Source organism: Diospyros lotus, chromosome 10 (genome assembly GCF_014633365.1).
Source record: "Diospyros lotus cultivar Yz01 chromosome 10, ASM1463336v1, whole genome shotgun sequence".
NCBI classification, from domain to species: Eukaryota; Viridiplantae; Streptophyta; class Magnoliopsida; order Ericales; family Ebenaceae; genus Diospyros; species Diospyros lotus.
In genome coordinates, this window is record NC_068347.1 from 10,806,126 (window position 1) to 10,825,583 (window position 19,458).

General features: G+C 33.9%; 1 protein-coding gene across 1 annotated transcript; it reads left to right on the top strand.

Annotated features, from left to right (window-relative positions):
- The first annotated feature begins 6,437 nt into the window (after window positions 1–6,437).
- On the top strand, window positions 6,438–7,997 carry LOC127811089 (uncharacterized). Its single transcript, XM_052350801.1, has one exon. It carries the CDS (start codon window positions 6,438–6,440, stop codon window positions 7,995–7,997), a length of 1,560 nt encoding a protein of 519 aa, XP_052206761.1.
- Window positions 7,998–19,458: the final 11,461 nt, after the last annotated feature.

Sequence of the window (19,458 nt, forward strand, 5' to 3'; positions counted from 1 at the left end):
GGTCCTCACCTGGATCAAACTGATGTCTGCTAATAACACTTATTGCATTGGTAATGCCAAGCCTAGTACATGGCATAGTGTACATGAGACTCCGAACAACTAAAGCATAGGGAATCCTTTCCATGCACTCTCTCTCTTTAGGAGTCTTGGGAGACATCTCTTTAGAGAGATGAATTCCATGCCAAACAGGTTTTAAATATTTCTTAGAATTTTTCATACTAAACTTTTTTAGCATCTTCTCTATGTACTGACTTTGGGAGATACCTATCAATATTCTTACTCTATCTCTATAGTTGTATATACCAAAGATATAGGTTACCTCTCTTAAATCTTTCATGGAGAATTTATTAGACAACCATACATTAATTGACATCAACATGCCATTATCATTCCCCATAAGGAGAATATCATCCACATACAAGATAAGGAATGTTCGCGCACTCCCACTAACTTTCTTGTAAACACAAGGTTCATCCAAATTTCTAATTAAGCTAAACTCTTTAATCTCAGTATCAAAATGGATATTCCAAGATTGCAAAGCCTAATTAAGACCATAGATGAATTTCTTAAGTTTATGCACTTTACTAGGATCTAAGGATTTGAAGCCCTACGACGGTTCCATAAATATATCTTCCTTAAGATAACCATTCAAGAATGCAATCTTGGTTTTGTACATATGCATCACAAATATATATGCACACACACATGTATACAAATAAAGGGGACCTTGACCTATTGGAGTTAGGTTTGTTAAGATCCTACGTATAGTTGGATTGTATTGATTTTCTAATACATGGGTCATTAGGCCAAGCAACATTTGGTAGTATGTTCCAATCATCAAAATCTACTAGACTTGAGGGCCGAAGATGCTTTTATAAAAATGTAAATTTTGATGAAAAAGTTAATTGTCAGGTCTATTAAAATCTAGATGTTAGATGACCCTCATTTATAGATATGTGAATATCTATAGCAAGATGAATTTGATGACTAGTTGTAATCATTGAAATTAATGGTTAGTTATAACGGGTAGTGTGAAAATTAATTTTCAGATCTCCATGAATTAGGTTCATAAATAGTTTCCATTTTTTGCTCTATTAGTCATCATGATTGAGGGAATCTAAGGATGGATACCAATCATTAGACCCTAATTGGTGGATAGTGGCAGCCGACAGTGACACTGCCTTTTTAGCTTCACCAAAAAAGGGGTTGTTGACTACATAATATTGGGGTATTAGTTTTGGGTGAAATGCATTATCTTGGAAAAATAAATTAGGCCTTTGTCTTTTAAAATGAGATTAGCTTTAAGTGTCTAAAATTATAAATTAAAATCTAGTTTTTGAAATTATGGAATAACCCTTAAGTTTTTTTCAAAAAAAAAAAAAAAAAACAACATATAAATTGGACCATTATCTTTTGAAATTGTAAATTTACCAAAGTACTTGGATTTAGTTGGCAAAAAGCCTAACGCATGCATGGATGTGGGCTTCCTCACTAGCAGTCATGTGGATTTCTTTTGTACCATCGCCTTCTAGGTACCATCCTTCCCGCGCTAAGCTACTAGTAGTCATCCGCACACAACCACTCTCCGACGGGCCCCACGACCACTCATCCATGTCATCTGCACATGGAAGACCCTTCCACGCGCACATTTGCACTCAAAAGACTCTTTTGCCTGCATGCCTTAAGCCCATACCTACCTTAGGCGCTCCCGATACTGGCCACTTACCGCACACCTTCCACACGTGCTTCAATCAACACACTCATGTGCTTCCTCATGCCATGCTGTGTGCCTCTCCATGCCATGCGATGTGCCACAAGATCCTCATTTGCTAGCACGTCTGGACGACCCTTTCAAGCATCTACCTAAGCATCCGGTCAAGTTTCCAGTGATCTTTTGGGTCACTCAAAGACGCATAGGATCTCTCCATAGGGTTAGACATGCATGGCGTTAAGGCCAACCTTTAAAAGGCTATCCATCTTCTCGGGACCTTTCCTAAGGGGGATCTCTCACCAGGTCCCTCCATGCATGTCTAACCCCAGGACCACTGGGCGTAGCAAGAGAGTCACACTTTCCCTACATCCGTATGTCATGTGTTAACCATGTGTTCTAGTCACAGTCTACCTCTATAAGTACTTGTTAACCCCTGGACTTCAAGAAAACCATTCCAACCATAGAGCTTATCTCTTTACCCTTCTACGTCACTCACCCGAAGGGTTTAGCCACACATCTCACTCATACTGCTCACTTGTGCACCTCATCTTAGTGCACTTGTAGATCTCATCTGTGCCACACATCCGAGCATCCTACATCCAATTCTATGTTCATTTTTCCATGACATCTACTAACTTAGGCATCAAAGGGCTCACACGAAAATAATCCCTGTGTGCCTTATAACTGTCTTCTGTCTTGTAGACCACCCAGAAAACTCATCTACAAACTCTACAAGCACCCTCTGAAGACCCATCCAAGGCACCGCTACCTCTCTAATGCTCTCTCTCATGGGTTGAGGCCTTAGCCATCGGTCTCATCCGATAACTCCTTGCTTGGCCCTACTGATTGTTTGTTGAGCTTCCTTTACATGAAAATTCAATTGTTGAAGTTTGGTAACAACAATTAGCCTGTGGAATGGCCCCATTGTTGTCACAATTGGGGGTATTAACAACTAAATGAAGGGAACTATTAGAAAACTTAGATATGAACATGCACAGCAGAATAAAAATTAATTTTTCAAGTATCACGTTTTTCAAATTATATGATTTACAAAACAAAGATAAACGGAAGAATACTTGTTGAAGAAATTTTATTTTAGTCTTTAGTCACCCATCGTTAAATCCCCCACATATTGGAATCAAAGTGTGTGAATTTGAGAGAAGAAGCATAATTTTTTTTGAAATTTTTTTGATAGAATCTGAATTCACACACTTTGATTCATGATTTATGGTCCTATTTATAGGGAACCATATGGAAACCCTAGGTGCGATTGGGCCAGGCTTAATGTACTAGTAAATAGCCTGATCCAATTATTAATAATTAAATAATTCTAATCATAATAGAATTATTTAATTATTCTTATTTATCTAATAAATAAATACACCAAAATTAGTGATTTCAAAATTACAAATTTATCCTTCTTCTCTTTAAAAGTGATTTCTTATGGGTGAGACTTTTTGGTATCACAATTAAATTGACAACGATAATAAACAATTATTAATTCTCATAAATTATGAGTGGCATCTAACAATATATAATGATTACCCAATTTAATATAAAGCGGGTATAGTGAACCTTTTACTACGATACCATGTAATATAGTCCCTCTATCATCTTATATCCCAATAACATATGAGATCATGAATAGTAGGTCAAGTCTCTTAATCTCATCATACTGAACAAGGAAGAAGACAACGTGCTAGCTTTTACGAGTTTCTACTATCCAAGTCAGGAACTCTATGGCGAGGAACTTGTTTATTGAATAACGAACAATGGATAATCTATTACTCATATTCTTAATGTTTAAGAATAGTATCCACACCTTATTATACTAATTAACGTATGTTTAATTTAAATCATATTGTAATTTAAATAAAAACTTAAACTTGATATTTAAATAATATTTAAAGAATTACAAAAATAAGTTGCGTTGTGTCACTAGAATTGCTCTTAAGTGCTTATATCCAAAGGGAACCACTTTTAGTTCTGTAATGAACTTTTTCATACAAACAACTTCTTTTGCAGCATCACATACAACAACATATTCGACTTCCATGGCCAAATTCGTAGTTATATCTAGTTTGGAATTCTTTCAGCTAACTACTCCGCCATTACAAACAAAAACAAACCCAGATGTAGACCTTCCATCATCAATGTCAGACTGAAAGTCTGAATTAGTGAACTTGTCAACACGGAGATCACCTTCTCCAGATACTAAAACCATATCCTTAGTCCTTCGTAAGTACTTCAGGATACGTTCCATAGCAATCTAGTGGTCCTCACTTGGATCAAACTAATATATACTAATAGCACTTACTGCATTAGTAATATCAAGCCTAGTACATAGCTTAGTGTAAATGAGACTCCGAACAACCAAAGCATAGGGAATCCTTTCCATGCACTCTCTCTCTTTAGGAATCTTGGGAGACAACTCTTTACCGAGATCAACACTACAACAAAAACATGCATTAACAACCAAAAATTAGCGACTACATTAGTTTTGGTCGTTAATGTAGTACTATTAACGACTAAATATAAATCTCATCGTTATAAGATAACTTTTAACGACAAGCAAAATAAGTCGTCGTTAATCAATCATTTTCTTGTCGTTATTGACTAAAATTTTTAATTCTAACTATAAAATAAAAAAAAATTATTAAAATTTAAGTACTACTTATAATAATTAATTTATTATAATTATTATAATAATACAATATATCAAACTAATTAATTTATTATAATTATTAGATTTATAATATAATTATATTTTTAAATAAATATTAATTTGATACAATAATTTAAATTATTTTATTACCATATTTTAGATTAATAATTCAAATTATTATTTTATTAGTTAGCATAATTATAAATTATTTTATTTTTATCAATTAAATAATTGATAATATTATTTGTATAAATTATTTGATTTTTATTTAACAAATAAATATTTAAAAAAAAAATGTGGGCAGGAATACTCCCGCCGTGTATATCTCTCCTTCTCTTTTTCTCTCCCTTTCCCCTTCTTCCCCAAATCATCAAATCCCTAACTCCCCTCTCTCTCCCGCTCTCTCTCTCTCTCTCTCTCTCTCTCTCTCTGTGAAGTACTCTCGCTATCGATTGATTCGCCGCGCCTCCTGTCGTAGCCGCTGTCGCTGCCTCCGCCTCCGGTTGCCACCGCTACCAAATCCGCCTCTGCCTTCACTGCCTCAAAGAAGGTATATATATATATATTGTGTGTGTGTATGTAGTCTGCGTGTATATATATTCTGTGTGTATATGTATTATGTGTGTGTATATGTATTATGTGTGTATATATGTATTTTGCGTGTGTATGTATTATGTGTGTATATATGTATTCTGTGTGTATGTCTATGGATTATGTGTGTATGTATATATATTTATTTGATACTTTGAAACTTCAATTCGACTAATCATGTGGCGCTAAAGCTATATAATCTTGTATTATGTGTGGATGTGTATATATATTACATTGATTGCATATGCTCGATCTTGCTTCTTTCCTTCCTAATTTGACTATTTAGAGCAAGCTTTTGATGTTAAAAAAACAGAGGAATGTACTGCTATAAAACCAAAAGATTCACTTGCTTCTGATGTTAATTGTTACAACGTACTGTTATCAAACCAAAAGAAGAAAAAAGCAAGCCACAACATCTAATCTTTTCCAAAAACACTTTATAACAAAAACAGTAAGACAATTAATGTCAATATTATTTGTAAAATAGTCACTTGCTTTTCACTTGAAAGGATAGCAGTATGTCAATATTATTTTTGTCTTACTATTATTTGTAAAATAGCAGTATGTAAAAGATACACCTATGGTAGTATTGAGTGTTAATTGACCTAGACGTCCTTGCTTTTCATTTTAGTAAGACAAAAATAGTCACTTGAAAGGATAATTTTGAATGTTGAAAAAAACATTTATCTGTAAAATGAGCAAGGGCCCTTACTCACCAATTAGGTTATATTAGGGAAGGTCAATTTATGACTTTTTATTATTGTTCAACTAGTGTATGAATTCCAGAATATCCTTAAACAATTAATGTCAATATTATTAATCTCTTTCTTCTTAAATTTGAGATTTTTAGGAAAACACTCTTATTATCCAAAACAGAAAAAAAAAAAGAGATAGAAAATAAATAAAAAAAAATGTTGGTTTATTTGTGGATATGGAGTCCTAGTTATCTTTTAGGGTTGTAAAATTGATGCTTTAATTAAAAAACACATTTTTAATTTTAATTGGTGTAAGTAATTACTTTATCAGTAGGCATTATTATGGGGGTGGGAGGGGTGTTACTATTAGTCCATTAAAAGACATGAAATCACCCAAATGATTTGCTTATTCTCCCAAGCCTAATCATGCTCCAATTTTAGAGCTCTCCACCTCCTCAACAAATTTACAGTGATTGACTTTTACATGCTCAAAAAGTTAAGTTACATTATAATTTTCACACACACACACAGAAGCTTTTAATTGATCAACAAGCTTTGAATTGTTCAAGTAATAAGTTGGCCTAAACTTTTGTTTACTTGCTTTTAAAGTTTAGTTTTCTAAAAGTTCATACAAGTTTAAAGTCCAACTTTGATAATGAGAAGCTAAATTTTGTTATGAATAGCCAACTTTATTTCTTAAGGCATATTAGCTAAATGATATTATTGTTATATTGTTTAGGTGAAGTACAAGATTTTGTCATTCTTTTATGAGATAATGGCACCTAGTAAGAAGTGGATGAATCTTGTCAATGATCGATTTAATGAAGCTTATCAAATAGGGGTACAAAAGTTTCTAGATTATGCTTTAAAGAAGTTGGGTGCCAAAAATAAGATTCGGTGCCCATGCACGAAATGTTGCAATACTGATCTTGGAACTCGTGATTCTATTGAGGCACATCTAATGATACATGGAATATCTGAAGGGTATACATTTTGGTATCATCATGGTGAACTAAGCAACGAGCCTCAATCTGAGTCTGAGGATGAAGAAAATGAGATCTTACAATATGATACTAGTGCTCCAGATGATAGTGATGATGAGATCCAACAATTCATAAATGATTTGTACCCTCGGTTTAAAGGATTAGACGAAAATAATGAAGATGTTGAATTTCCAAATACCCAAAATTTGCCTAAAATGGAACCGAATAATGGAGCCAAACAGTTTTACAAGTTGATAGATGACCTTGAGCAACCAATATATCCTGGTTCACTAGTTTCAAGATTATCTGCAATTCTTAAATTGTTGCATATAAAGAGTCTTGGTCGTTGGAGTAATAAGTCATTCACTATGTTGTTGCAATTGTTAAAAGAACTCTTACCTGGAGGGTCTTTCTTACCAGACTCATACTATAATGCGAAAAAGGTATTGCATGACATTGGTTTGTCTTATGAAAAGTATGACTCTTGTGTGAATGATTGCATGTTGTATTGGAAGACCGACAATGGATGTGACTGTTGCAAGGTATGTGGTGCTTCTCGATGGAAGAAAGATTATCGTAGTGGAGAATTTAAGATGAAAACAAATGGCAGGAAAATACCAATAAAAACTCTACGTTACTTTCCATTAAAGCCACGACTTCAGAGGTTGTTTATGTCTTCCAAGACAGCCTCTTCTATGAGATGGCATTTTGATAAAAGAGTAGATGATGGAGTGATAAGACACCCAGTTGATTCAATAGCGTGGAAGGATTTTGATAAAGTCCATCCAAATTTTGCCTCAGAACCTCGTAATGTTAGACTTGGTCTTGCTAGTGATGGCTTTCAACCTTTTTCTAATTCAAGAACACCGTATAGTATATGGCCAGTAGCGCTTATTCCGTATAATGTGGAGCCTTGGGTTTGCATGAAGCCATCTAATTTCCTTTTGTCAATGCTTATCCCAGGACCAGATGGACCAGGGGATGCAATTGATACTTACTTCCAACCATTGATAGATGAATTAAAGGAGCTGTGGGAATTGGGTGTCGAAACCTTTGATGTGTCAACACGTCAAAATTTTACGATGCATGCAGCTTTGATGTGGATGATCAATGACTTCCCTGCTTATGGGATTTTATCTGGATGGAGTACAAAAGGAAAATTAGCATGTCTTTGTTGTAACAAGAATACTTTTTCGACAAGGCTTACTAACAGTGGGGAACAATGTTATATGTGTCATCGACATTATTTGCCTATGAATCACAAATGGAGAAATAATAGGGTTTCATTTGATGGTACAAGGGAAAGAGGGGTCGCTCCAAACTTACTTTCTTGTGTAGATGTTCTGAGGTAAGTGCAAGACCTTGAAGGGATTACTTTAACTAAATCTCGTCAATTGAAGACCAAGATAAATCATGAAAATAGGGGAGATAATTGGAACAAAAAGAGTATATTCTTCAAGCTTCCATATTGGAGTACACTTTTGCTATGACATAATTTGGATGTGATGCACATTGAGAAGAATATATGTGATAACATTCTTGGAACTATCATGAATGTTAAGGGAAAGACTAAGGACAATTTAAAGTCTTGGCTTGACTTAAAATCAATGGGCATATGACCAGAGCTACACCCAATTGTACAAGGGGACAAAGTTTTGTTACCACCTGCAACTTATGTTTTGTCTCTAAAGGAAAAGGATGCATTCCTTATATTTTTTTTAAAATTAAGGGTTCCTGATGGATTTTCATCCAACATATCTCAATGTGTTAACCTCAAAGACCACAAAATTATTGATTTGAAGAGCCATGATTGTCATGTTCTTATTCAACATATACTTCTATTGCATTACGTGGCATCGTTCCTAATGATGTATGCGAGGCACTCACTGAATTGTCTTTGTTTTTCAAGATATTGAGTGGTAAGGCATTAAGGGTAAAAGAAATAGAGCAAATTGCATCTCAAATTTTTGTCACTCTCTGCAAGTTGGAAATGATCTTTCCTCCATCTTTTTTTAATGTAATGGAGCACTTGCCGATACATTTTCCAAATGAGGTTAAGGTCGGTGGGCCCATACAGTATCGATGGATGTACCCCATGGAGAGATATTTGTATAATTTGAAATCGTTTGTTCGTAACAAAACGCACCCAGAAGGCTCAATTGCTGAAGGATACATTGCTAGTGAGTGCATGATGCTTTGTTCAAGGTACTTGCATAGCATGGAGACAAAGTTTAACAGGCTTGATAGAAATTACGAGGGTGATGTGCACAATGGAGGTTCACTTGTGTTCAACCAATGTGGGAGACTTTTGGGAGCTGGAATTACCCGTGATCTAGAAAACAATGAGTGGATTGAAGCACATATATATATTCTAAGGAATTGCAGCAAAGTTCAGCCATTTATTGAGTAAGATCCAACTTTAATCTTAATGTCACTTTCTTTTAATTTTGTTATACTCAATAATAACTATTTTATATCTACAGAGATTATTCTAGAATTCAATCAGTCACAGCCTTACAACTATCCAAGCAAGAGTGGAATATAAATTTTACTAAATGGTTCAAGTTTAGGGTAAGTGTATTGTGATTCTTTTATGCTTTATTTTAGTATATGTGAATTCACTTAAAATAATTGATTTGTAGGTTGCAAGATTACATAGTCAAGATTGGAGCAGCATAGATGAGAGCATGTTGTCATTGTCTTGTGGGCCATTAAAAAATGTGGCATTTTACAATGGTTACATTGTCAATGGGTATAGGTTTCACGTGGAACACCATGATAAAAAATTAACGACACAAAATAGTGGAGTAGTTGTACTTGGTGATGTGGGAAATGGGAAGGATGAAATAGACTACTATGGCATTTTGACCGAAGTAATTGAGTTACAATATCTTGATAACAATAGAGTAGTACTATTTCGATGCAAATGGTTTGATGTTCATGATACAAATAAAGGCATCAAGGTCGATAAATATGGATTCGTATCCATTAACCCATGTCGATTTTTGAAAGGTAATGATCACTTTGTATTAGCTAATCAAGCATCCCAATTATTTTATATGGATGACAACTACATCAAAGGATGGCATGTAGTTACAAAAACACAACCTCGTGATTTATATAATTTCCCATTTCAAAAGGATGATGACATTGATGATGCAAATCAAACATTTGAAATCAGTCCTCAAAATGCATCAATCCCACCTGAATTTCAAGCTTCCACCTCAATGGATATAGGTGATAATGTGCATTGGACAAGGAAAGACATGGACCCAATGGTCGTTAACACAACTATTTATTCAAAGAAAAGAAAGGAAAGAAACTAAGGTATTGAATTTTATCTCTTTTGCATTTACTTTTATATGTGCATGCATATATTGCACATACCTAGTTTTTATTGTGCATGCATGTTTATTTTGTTATATGTTACTAATTTATTTTGGTTGTGCTTTGTAGTAATATGAAAGAGACAAAAGATAAGGAAGGCTCAAAGACTAGTAAACATGTCTTCATACCTCCAGGTACTTTACTTAGAGGAAAGGTAAGGGGTTTGTCAACTTCAAGGCCAACATGTTCTTCTAATAGAGGATCAAAAGTCCTGATCGGAAAGAAAAATGAAAAAGGAGCTAGTAAAAGTTCGCAACATTTTGTTTTTGAGGCAACAAAGGGGTTGGTGTTGGGGAACCCAGGTTTGTATTACTGTATGCTTTTTGGCCCTCGAATTTGTTCAATTAATAGCATTTTTTTATATCTAAGCAAAGAGTTTTGTGATAGGTAACATGTTGCTGCACAATTTGCTTTTCTACTTTGAGAATAGCAAAATAGAATTAGAAAAAGAAGTTGACCCAGATAAGTACACTTACATGGACATGTTAGAGACATGCTCAAAACACCTAGATATATATACTGTTGGGATGCACATCATGTATGGGGATGAGATGCGGGTTACATGTGATGCTAATGTGCTTTAAATGTTTCAAGGAAGTCATAATGAAATGAATATTCATATCTTTGTGTACGAGGATAAGTCAACACGCCCAGTTCCCTTCAAGTTACCAAAACATATTGAAGGACCAAGTTTGGAGATATTACTTCTTAGTTGATTTTAGATCTTTGAAGATATTATTAGGTCCTTAAATTTTGTTTTTTCTTGCTTCACATAAAAAGAAATAGGATATTATTAGTTTGTATTAGACACACATGTTTGAAATTGTTTTCTTCTTAAGTATTTAATTTTACTAATTAATTGAATGATTATAGGCCATTTAAGATATTTATTTGGAATCCATTAGGTTTTTTCATTTTGTTTTTTGTTGCTTCACAGGAAAAGAAATGGGAGATCATGGTCATGATGATTCAGTTAGTATTGGATGCGCAGGTTTGAAATTGGTTTCCTATGAAACTTTAATTCTATTTTTTAATTGAATGATTCTAGATCTATTGAGTTTTTAATTTTTATTTTTTGTTGCTTCACAGAGAAAGAAATAGAAAATCAAAGTTATGATGGTTTAGGCCGTATTGAACGCACTAGTTTGATATTATTTTCTTCTTAAATTTTTAATGTTATTCTTAATTGAATGATTCTAAATTTCCTAAGATATTTATTTAGAACTTAGTAAGTTTGGTTTTGGTATTTGTTGCTTCATAGGGAAAGAAAGACAAAATCAGTCAACTAATGATTCCCAATGTCTTCCAGACAATACACTAATTGATGAAACTGCACCACAGCCTAATGACGTCGAACCGCATCCACATCAATCACCGATAAAAAAGAAAGGACGAGTGGAAAATGATGGTATTTATTTATCATAATTTTGGTATTTATACACATTAATACATAATTATGTAACTTTAACAAATTTATGTCAGACAAACAGAGAAGAGTTCAAGGAATGAACAAGAACAAAAGAGTTGCAGCTCTAAAAAATGATGACCGACTAGAAGTAACTTTCTACAAAAATCGAGCTGTCGGACCTAATCAGGATGCTTTTTCAAGACACTTGGGACGGATTGTTCGTGATTTTAATATTTGTTCTGTTAGAGTTCATAGTTGGAAGGAAATTGGAGAACAAGAGAAGAGCCACATGTGGGCTGCAATTAAGGTAAATAAAAATTAGTTGATATATATATTTTCAATTTTGGTTATTGATTTGTTCAACTTTTCTTTGTAGGAGAAGTTTAAAAATGATAATATGGAGGATCACCGTAAAGATGCACTTTGTCACATGCGTTCCTTGTGGAATAATTGGAGGTCCTTATTGAATAGAAAATACATCAAACCGTACAATAGTGTACAAGACATTCTAAAGAAAAAACCCATCGAGATCCAAGATCAAGAAGATTGGGAATGGCTTGTCAAAAATCATTTTGAAGCTTCATCCTTCAAGGTAAACAGCCTTGATTTTTTTTTTTTTTTTTTGTAATTCTACTTCTAGTTTTTTAAGGAGTAGCATTTCTATCTCATTGATATACTTTATGTTGTTATTAAATTCTCTAAATTTGGATAGGAAAAAAGTGAAAGAAATTCAAAAAATAGAAAGCAGTCGTGCATGCCCCATAGGACCGGAAGCAAACCAATGCGAGAGATTGCATACCAAATGGTACTATAACATATACCTTTAACAATTTTCTTACTTTATACATATCAATAGTTTGTTAGATAGCGGTTACTCTAAACTTTTTATTTTATTTAGGGAGGCAAAAATGGTCATGAACCCAATTTAGCAAAAATGTGGTTTTCAACTAGGAAGAAAGGTGAGAAGTTGGTGGAGCTGGAAGAACAAGAAACATATGTAAGTTAAATAGTTAATGACACTTGTTTTAATTTTCTTGTTCAATTTTTCACACCCAATTATATTTAATGTGTATTAAATTATACCATGAACATGTTTTGTAGGATCAACTAGTTCAAACCATCCAATCGAATCCTGAAATGTCAAATCTTGAAATCATTAAGACTTGTTTTGGCCCCCAAGTCAAGAATCATGTTCTTTTGTATGGTGGCGGGGTGAGACCTAAAGAATTAAAACTTGCGTCTTCAAGCAAGAATGAACTGGAAGAAGAGAATAAGATGCTTAAAGACCGGGTGAAAGCTCTAGAAGATGCATTTAAAGAATTTATGCAATTTAGGAGTCAAGATCAACCTTCTACATCTCAATCTACTCAGGTAATATATAATTCTGTTTATCCCCCGACTTTTTTTTAGATTTTTGCAAGTATAGCTTTCGTTGTTGACTTATCGGGGTTGAAATTAAATTAGTGGATTAGAAATCTTTATCTTCCTTTTTAAACTAAGAGAAATTTAGAATTGCCATGAATGAAAAAAATGGGTGGTTGCATAAAGTAGAAAACCATACTTTATGCATAAAGTAGATGGGAACTATATGCATAAAGTAGAAAACCAAAAGCAGTGTAAAGACAACAGAATTGCACATTTGACATACATATAGTTATTCACACATAGAGAATAGAAAAATTCCATCTTCATGAAGAAGCCTTCACTTGTAGAATTCAAAGACGATAAGACATATTAGAATGGCTCACCATCATGGAATTTTATATGCTCATAAGCTCGATTTGGTTCAGGGAAAGAAGTACATAATATTGTTCACGATGTGTTCTTTAAGGTTGGTAGCTATAGATTTTGCTACTGCATGTTCCAAATTATTTTGGAGTAGTAAACCATTGAATGAAATATGTTTCAAATTGCAAATTGTGATTTTTGACGTGCATGGCCAAGCTTACCAGGTGTATTATGCGTCAAATTGACATTGTTGAGTTTGTCTTGAATTTGTGGATTGGCATTAATGACCTAGTCCAATATAAAGGAGAATTACGATTTCTCTACCCTAATCCAATTTAGAAGAGGATGGGAGAGAGTGTGATCACATATTCAAGAACTGGGGATGCATTATATTATAAGCTTAGTTTATTGACATAATAACATTTATTGGTCATCTCTAGCTTGTAGAAGTAGACATCAAGCAAAAACACATTAAATTTGCTTCTCTTAATAAATTTGATTTTCTTTTTCTTGTAGGATTGTGATTGGATTTATTTTTTGCTTAGTAAGATTCAATATTGAAATGGTATAGTATTTTTCCTTTTGACTAATCCTAACATACTTGATACTAAATGTCTCTTTTTTCATTTTTTGAGCCTCTAGTGAGTGGTTTGTCCCGAAATGATAGTATTTGGTGGACTATTGTTGGCTTAGTTGATCATTGGTTGTGCTTGTATGGTTGGTAAATTAACCCTGGTGGATTGGCTGAGTTAATTTTTTATTGAGTGATCGTGTGAAAACAACTCTTTGGTAGATTTTTCTTGGATTGGGAGTCGGATAACGTTTCAAATTGTTACCCTTCTATATAAAGTTAGGGTTTTGGTATGGTTCAATGAGATGGATCACGGATGCATTAACAATGAGGATTTCCCCCCCCCCCCCCCCAACCCCACCCCAAACCAACACACACACAGAAATCTGACAACTGTTTTTTAATCTCAGATGGCATGATTGATTGTGCATGGAGTAAAGACTTATTTATTGTTAGTTGTCATTTTATTGGCATAATTCAGAATTTTCAAAACCTATATTTTTTTAATGGATTTCCTTGGCATTCTCCACTCTCCTGGCTGTGGCCTATTTTAATTTATTGATCTTTTCTTTGCCGGGTGCATCCTATTTGGAACCTTTTTATGCATATGTAAATTATTTCAAAAAGACAATGAGCCACGATAGCAATGGTGATGTTGCTCCTTTTTGACTAGAAAGTCCTTGGTTCAAGTTATGGAAATAGCATTAAAAAAAAAGTTGTGCGAAAATGACTCTTGCAAAATGAGGAGTGTGGTGAAATGGGAATGCCTCCCCCCCCCCCCCTTTAATCTTATTTATTTCTAAAGTACCTCTCTCTCTCTCTCTCACACACACACACACAGATAAGTTGCCAGTCATTTACACATTTATTAATTGATTTTGTGTTGTATTGCTACTAGATTGAACAAGCTTTGCATTGGTTCTATTGATTGTGGAATATAGGACTAGAATAATTTTTGTTAATTTTCCAGAATATATGTGTTGAATACATATGTATCATAATATATATTATATTTATTTTTTATTATTTTATGTTGGGTCATAGGACTACATTTTAGTAGATAAAGAGATGTGAGAAGATATGGTGATGGATAAAGATAATTCACAAATTAGAATTCATATAGGTGGCCCCATTCTATAGAACTAAGGCTTGGTGTTTTTGTTAATTTACATTTCAATCTACTCTATATTTAAGGGTTTCTATGTTTTGGTACATTTTAGTGATTGTATGTTATATAGTTTGTGATGGAGACGTTTTGAGCTTTGTTAATTCTATTTCTAACATCTTATAAAGAAAACATGAACACTTATTTGACTCTAATTTCATGTTTTATTTCTTGTTTTTGTAGGTCAATGAGACAACAAGACTCTAAAGGAAACAATTGCTATCTTGGAGTATATGAACAGTTTTATGACTATATATGGTGTTTTGTTATACATTTTTGAATAGTATATATGATTGTTAAAATGTTACTTTTAATTGAATATCTTTTTTGGTGTATATTTTTGAATAGTATATACAATTGTCAAAGTGTTATTTTTAGTTGAACATATTTTTTGGTGTAATTTGTTAGCAATTAACACTTATATATATACTATTTTTCGTGTGTAAATGTTAATGGATAATGATTACTTTGGTGTTATTTGGATGACATGTTTAATTTTATGAGTTTTATTTCAATTTGATATGGATAATGATATATAGGTTTGGTGGTTTATATCAAAACATGATATTTTTGTCATTGATGACTAGCAATTGTTTTCATATATACTATTAAAAAAAACAAAAAAAATTAAAATTTTAAAAATTTAAAAATTAAAAAATATAGTTTTTTAACGATATGAATCATATCGTCGGTAATTGTTCATATTATTAACGAGAGAAAATATTGTCGTTATTGGTTTTTGTTTTGATAACTAAAAATTTATTTTTAATGACAGGAATTATACGGTCGTTAATTGTTTAGACTATTAACGACAGGAAATATTGTTGTTATTGGGTTATAATTTGGTAGTTAATAATTATTTTTAACGACGAGAATCATACGGTCGCTAATACAATTAACGACGGGTTTATCATTCCCGTCGTTAAAGACTTTCATCCTCGGAGGCAATAACGACGACTGACGACAGGAAAATTCCCATTGTTATAACTTTTTAACGACTGAAAATCAACTTTGAACGACTGATTTTTCCGTCGTTAAAACCTGTTTTTGTTGTAGTGCAATTCCATGCCAAACAAGTATTAAACAGTTTTTCGAATTTTTCATACTATACTTCTTTAACATCTTCTCTATGTACAGACTTTGGGAGAGACCTATCCATCTTCTTACTCTATCTCTATAGTTGTATATACCTAAGATATAGTTTACCTCTCCCAAATCTTTCATAGAGAACTTAGTAAACCATACATTAATTGACATCAACATGCTAATATCATTCCCCATAAGAAGAATATCATCCATGTACAAGATAAGGAATGCTCGCACACTCCCACTAACTTTCTTGTACACACAAGGTTCATCTGGATTTTTAATGAAGCTAAACTCTTTGATCTTAGTATCAAAATGGATATTCCAAGATTGCAAATCATGCTTAAGAACATAGATGAATATCTTAAGCTTACACACTTTACTAGGATCTAAGGATTCAAAGCCCTGCGACGATTTCATAAATATATCTTCATCGAGCTAACCATTCAAGAATGCAATCTTGACATGCATTTTCGAAATCTCATAGCCGTATTGTGCGATTATAGCTAGCATAATCCTGATAAATTTAGCCATAGCGACCAACAAGAAGGTATCATCATAGTTAACACCATGTTTGTGATGATAACCTTTTGCCACAAGTCATGCTTTGAAGGTTTGCACCTTCCCATCAACAAAAATCTTCCTCTTATAGATCCATTTGCAACCTATAGGAACTATTCCCTCAAGCAAATCTATTAAAGTCCAGACTTGGTTAGAATACATAGATTCCATTTTTAATTGCATAGCCACATGCCATTTTTTGGAATCGATATCAATTATCGCTTCCTCATAAGTGGTAAGATCAACTAATTGTTTATTATCTCCATGCAAGAACATTTCCTATATCTCCTTCATAATAAATCCATATCATTTTGGATAATGAGATACTTTACCTGGTCTACGAGGTTCTTGTGGGATGACATCACTAGGACCTACTAGTTCTAGATTGGCTTCTTCAGTAGTTTGGATTTGCTATTTTGAGGACACTTCCTCAAGTTCTACTTTCCTTCCATCAATGCCTTCCTGAACAAATTATTTTCCCAGGAACACAACATATCTACTGAACAACACTCTTTGATCAACTAATTGTTCATTATCTCCATGCAGGAACATTTCCTATATCACTCGTTGTAACGCCCCGCTCCCACTTACAAGTGTTACTCGTGAACAATTAACCGAATTGTCCACCTGCCCGGCCTTAGGTGAATGGTGGACCATGTTTCTAGAGGAAACATCTAGGTGGGAACTAGGCTCATCCTTCCCTTCCCTTCCCTCAACCCCAGGATTCACTAGCAGGATTAGGCTTCAACCACATCGCATTTGATTAGAAGAAAACTCATGAAAATGCCCAACCGCCATTTACTTATTTATTTTTTATTCTTTTCCATCCAAGAATTTTACCGGGGTCCATAAAAATCACCATTTAAATCAATCCATTGATTGATTACCAATTTAGGAGGAAAAACTCATAATTTTCAATTTTTCAAAATTTCGGCATTTTCTCCAAAAAAAAGCCCAAAAAATCCCTTTATTTTGAAATTTCATCCGGGCCCAAAATCAATTAAGAAATGCCCCAATTTCTCCCAAAAATCTAAATTTTTAAAAAAAATTCAGAGGCGGGGCCTACTGGTGCGCCCGGGAGAGGGATTAGTCACACAGATATTTGATTGTATCCCCACTAGGCGCTGGCCTCGAGGGCTGGCCGCGCATGCCGCGAGCGCCTGGCCGCCCACGCGGCCCTGCCTGCGCGCACGGGGCTGCTGCTGCTGCTTCCCAACTTTTTTTTTTTTTTTTATTTGGGCTTCCTAACCCAATTTTTCTAGATTTCAAATTTAATAAATGAACTTCACTTTCCTTCAATTTTAGCCTCTTATTCTCCAAAATTAAGGCTTAAACCATACTCTTGATGCTTCCATAACATTCCAAAAATAAGACTTCACCAACACTTAAGCTTCAACATGCCATAAGCCATAATCTCATTTCAATTCAAATCAAACACTACAAAAGAAATACACCCATAGCCTTAGGCTTTAACAAGCCATTACCAACCAAATACATTACATTACATAAATCAAAAGCAACAAAATAAGCTACCTTAAGCCATCCAATACACTTGAATCTTCATTTCCATGCTTCCACAAGCCATTCCACCTTGTATTGATTTTTCCCATGCTTCCATAACTTATATGTGAGGGTAAAAACCTCATGAGCTATTAAGCTCAATAAGGGTGCAATGCCAAATAAATATGAACATAACAAGATGATATGATGCCAAATGCATGCAAGTGTGGCTAGGTTTCTTTGCCCTCACACCCTCCAAGGTTAGAGGCATCAACCCACCATTTCAACCATGTTCCAAACTAACCTATGGCCATAAGTCTCATGAACATAAAAGAACATGCCAAATGCAACATATACATTTATGAAACATACTTACAACCCATTTCAAGGCCACCTTCCCATGGGGCCATCCCTTACCTCTTCTTGAATCTTTAAATCTTCATTTCAAGAGAGCTTCCATCTTCATTTTCTCCCATCTAAGATGGCATTCAAACAAAAACTCACTTTCTTTGCATATAAGAACACTAAATAAAGAAAAGAAGAATACACTTACTTGATTTCTTCCTCTTCTTCTTCTTCCTTTCTTCTCATCTCTTCTTTCTTTCATTCTCTCTACGAATGGCCAAAGGGAGACAAGTCTTCCACACTTGCCATTTTATACTACCCTTTCCCATTTTCAAGAATGGATCTCCACCATTCATTAAAAGCACAATCCATGTGCTTAAGGAGAATTAAATCTCCACCATTCATTTTAAATAAACAAGCCTTCTCTCTTGAAGAAAACACAAGAAATCACAATCCATGTGCTCTTTTCTTGATTAATCTCATCCATTGGATTAATTTTCCTTTTCAAGACTTAAGCAGAACCATTGGATCACTTGGAAATTTCTTTTTATTTCCAATTAATTTAATGGGACTAATTTCCAACCATCACACTTGAGAGACATAATTAATTTCTTTCCCATTTAATTTAATGGGACTAATTTCCACCATCACATGAGAGACCACTTGAAAGACATAAATGCTTTCCTTCTCATTTAAATAAATCCCACAATTTTCAACCATTAATGGGAGACTAATTTCCCATTTTCCTTTGGATTTATTTAATTCTCCATAATCATACTTTACATTAAATGCTTGAAAGACTAATTAGAATTTCTTTTAGCATTTAATTTAATCTCTCCATTTAACTTGGACCACAAAATGCCAAGTGTCATTACAAGACACTAACCTTGGCTTCCAAGTTCTAATCTCCTCCATCCATGTGGCATTACCACATTTATTCACCAATTTAGGGAAAAATAATTATTTCCTCCAATAATTTCATATTCTCCATTTTCCCTATTTTCCATAATTAATTTCCTCTATGGAATCACTCCAAATTACCAAAATACCCTTTCATGAATT